The sequence below is a fragment of the Eimeria tenella genome, genomic scaffold, assembly GCF_000499545.2.
Source record: "Eimeria tenella Houghton genomic scaffold, Eth_scaff456, whole genome shotgun sequence".
NCBI classification, from domain to species: domain Eukaryota; phylum Apicomplexa; class Conoidasida; order Eucoccidiorida; family Eimeriidae; genus Eimeria; species Eimeria tenella.
In genome coordinates, this window is record NW_013543378.1 from 5,059 (window position 1) to 6,540 (window position 1,482).

Here is a 1,482-nt window from a genome sequence, read left to right on the forward strand (position 1 = left end):
GCCTCATCTTCGCGGGGAAGCAATGAGCGACGAGCTCAAACTCAGCGACTACAGAGTGGCTCCGGGCTGCACCATCCACATGGTGCTGCAGCTCCGCGGCGGCAGCTAGCTGCTGCTGCTGCTGCTGCTGCTGCTGCTGCTGCTGCTGCTGCTGCAGCAAGCAGATTCGCCTCATCTTCGCGGGGAAGCAAATGAGCGACGAGCTCAAACTCAGCGACTACTAAGTGGCTCCGGGCTGCACCATCCACATGGTGCTGCAGCTCCGCGGCGGCAGCTAGCTGCTGCTGCTGCTGCTGCTGCTGCTGCTGCTGCTGCTGCAGCAAGCAGATTCGCCTCATCTTCGCGGGGAAGCAAATGAGCGACGAGCTCAAACTCAGCGACTACAGAGTGGCTCCGGGCTGCACCATCCACATGGTGCTGCAGCTCCGCGGCGGCAGCTAGCTGCTGCTGCTGCTGCTGCTGCTGCTGCTGCTGCAGCAAGCAGATTCGCCTCATCTTCGCGGGGAAGCAAATGAGCGACGAGCTCAAACTCAGCGACTACGGAGTGGCTCCGGGCTGCACCATCCACATGGTGCTGCAGCTCCGCGGCGGCAGCTAGCTGCTGCTGCTGCTGCTGCTGCTGCTGCTGCTGCAGCAAGCAGATTCGCCTCATCTTCGCGGGGAAGCAAATGAGCGACGAGCTCAAACTCAGCGACTACAGAGTGGCTCCGGGCTGCACCATCCACATGGTGCTGCAGCTCCGCGGCGGCAGCTAGCTGCTGCTGCTGCTGCTGCTGCTGCTGCAGCAAGCAGATTCGCCTCATCTTCGCGGGGAAGCAAATGAGCGACGAGCTCAAACTCAGCGACTACAGAGTGGCTCCGGGCTGCACCATCCACATGGTGCTGCAGCTCCGCGGCGGCAGCTAGCTGCTGCTGCTGCTGCTGCTGCTGCTGCTGCTGCTGCTGCAGCAAGCAGATTCGCCTCATCTTCGCGGGGAAGCAAATGAGCGACGAGCTCAAACTCAGCGACTACAGAGTGGCTCCGGGCTGCACCATCCACATGGTGCTGCAGCTCCGCGGCGGCAGCTAGCTGCTGCTGCTGCTGCTGCTGCTGCTGCTGCTGCTGCAGCAAGCAGATTCGCCTCATCTTCGCGGGGAAGCAAATGAGCGACGAGCTCAAACTCAGCGACTACAGAGTGGCTCCGGGCTGCACCATCCACATGGTGCTGCAGCTCCGCGGCGGCAGCTAGCTGCTGCTGCTGCTGCTGCTGCTGCTGCTGCTGCTGCAGCAAGCAGATTCGCCTCATCTTCGCGGGGAAGCAAATGAGCGACGAGCTCAAACTCAGCGACTACAGAGTGGCTCCGGGCTGCACCATCCACATGGTGCTGCAGCTCCGCGGCGGCAGCTAGCTGCTGCTGCTGCTGCTGCTGCTGCTGCTGCTGCTGCTGCAGCAAGCAGATTCGCCTCATCTTCGCGGGGAAGCAAATGAGCGACGAGCTCAA

The 1,482-nt window shown here is 62.4% G+C and overlaps 1 protein-coding gene across 1 annotated transcript in view; it reads left to right on the forward strand.

Annotated features, from left to right (window-relative positions):
• Positions 1–1,482, forward strand: part of ETH_00007045 (uncharacterized protein) — a gene marked incomplete at both ends in the record, with an annotated part of 7,708 nt that overhangs the window by 5,036 nt on the left and 1,190 nt on the right. The window contains 7 exons of the mRNA XM_013377090.1: positions 328–414; positions 485–571; positions 642–728; positions 793–879; positions 956–1,042; positions 1,116–1,202; positions 1,276–1,362. Of these exons, the coding sequence (XP_013232544.1) occupies positions 328–414; positions 485–571; positions 642–728; positions 793–879; positions 956–1,042; positions 1,116–1,202; positions 1,276–1,362 (609 nt within the window). The remainder of the gene's footprint in view (positions 1–327; positions 415–484; positions 572–641; positions 729–792; positions 880–955; positions 1,043–1,115; positions 1,203–1,275; positions 1,363–1,482) is intronic.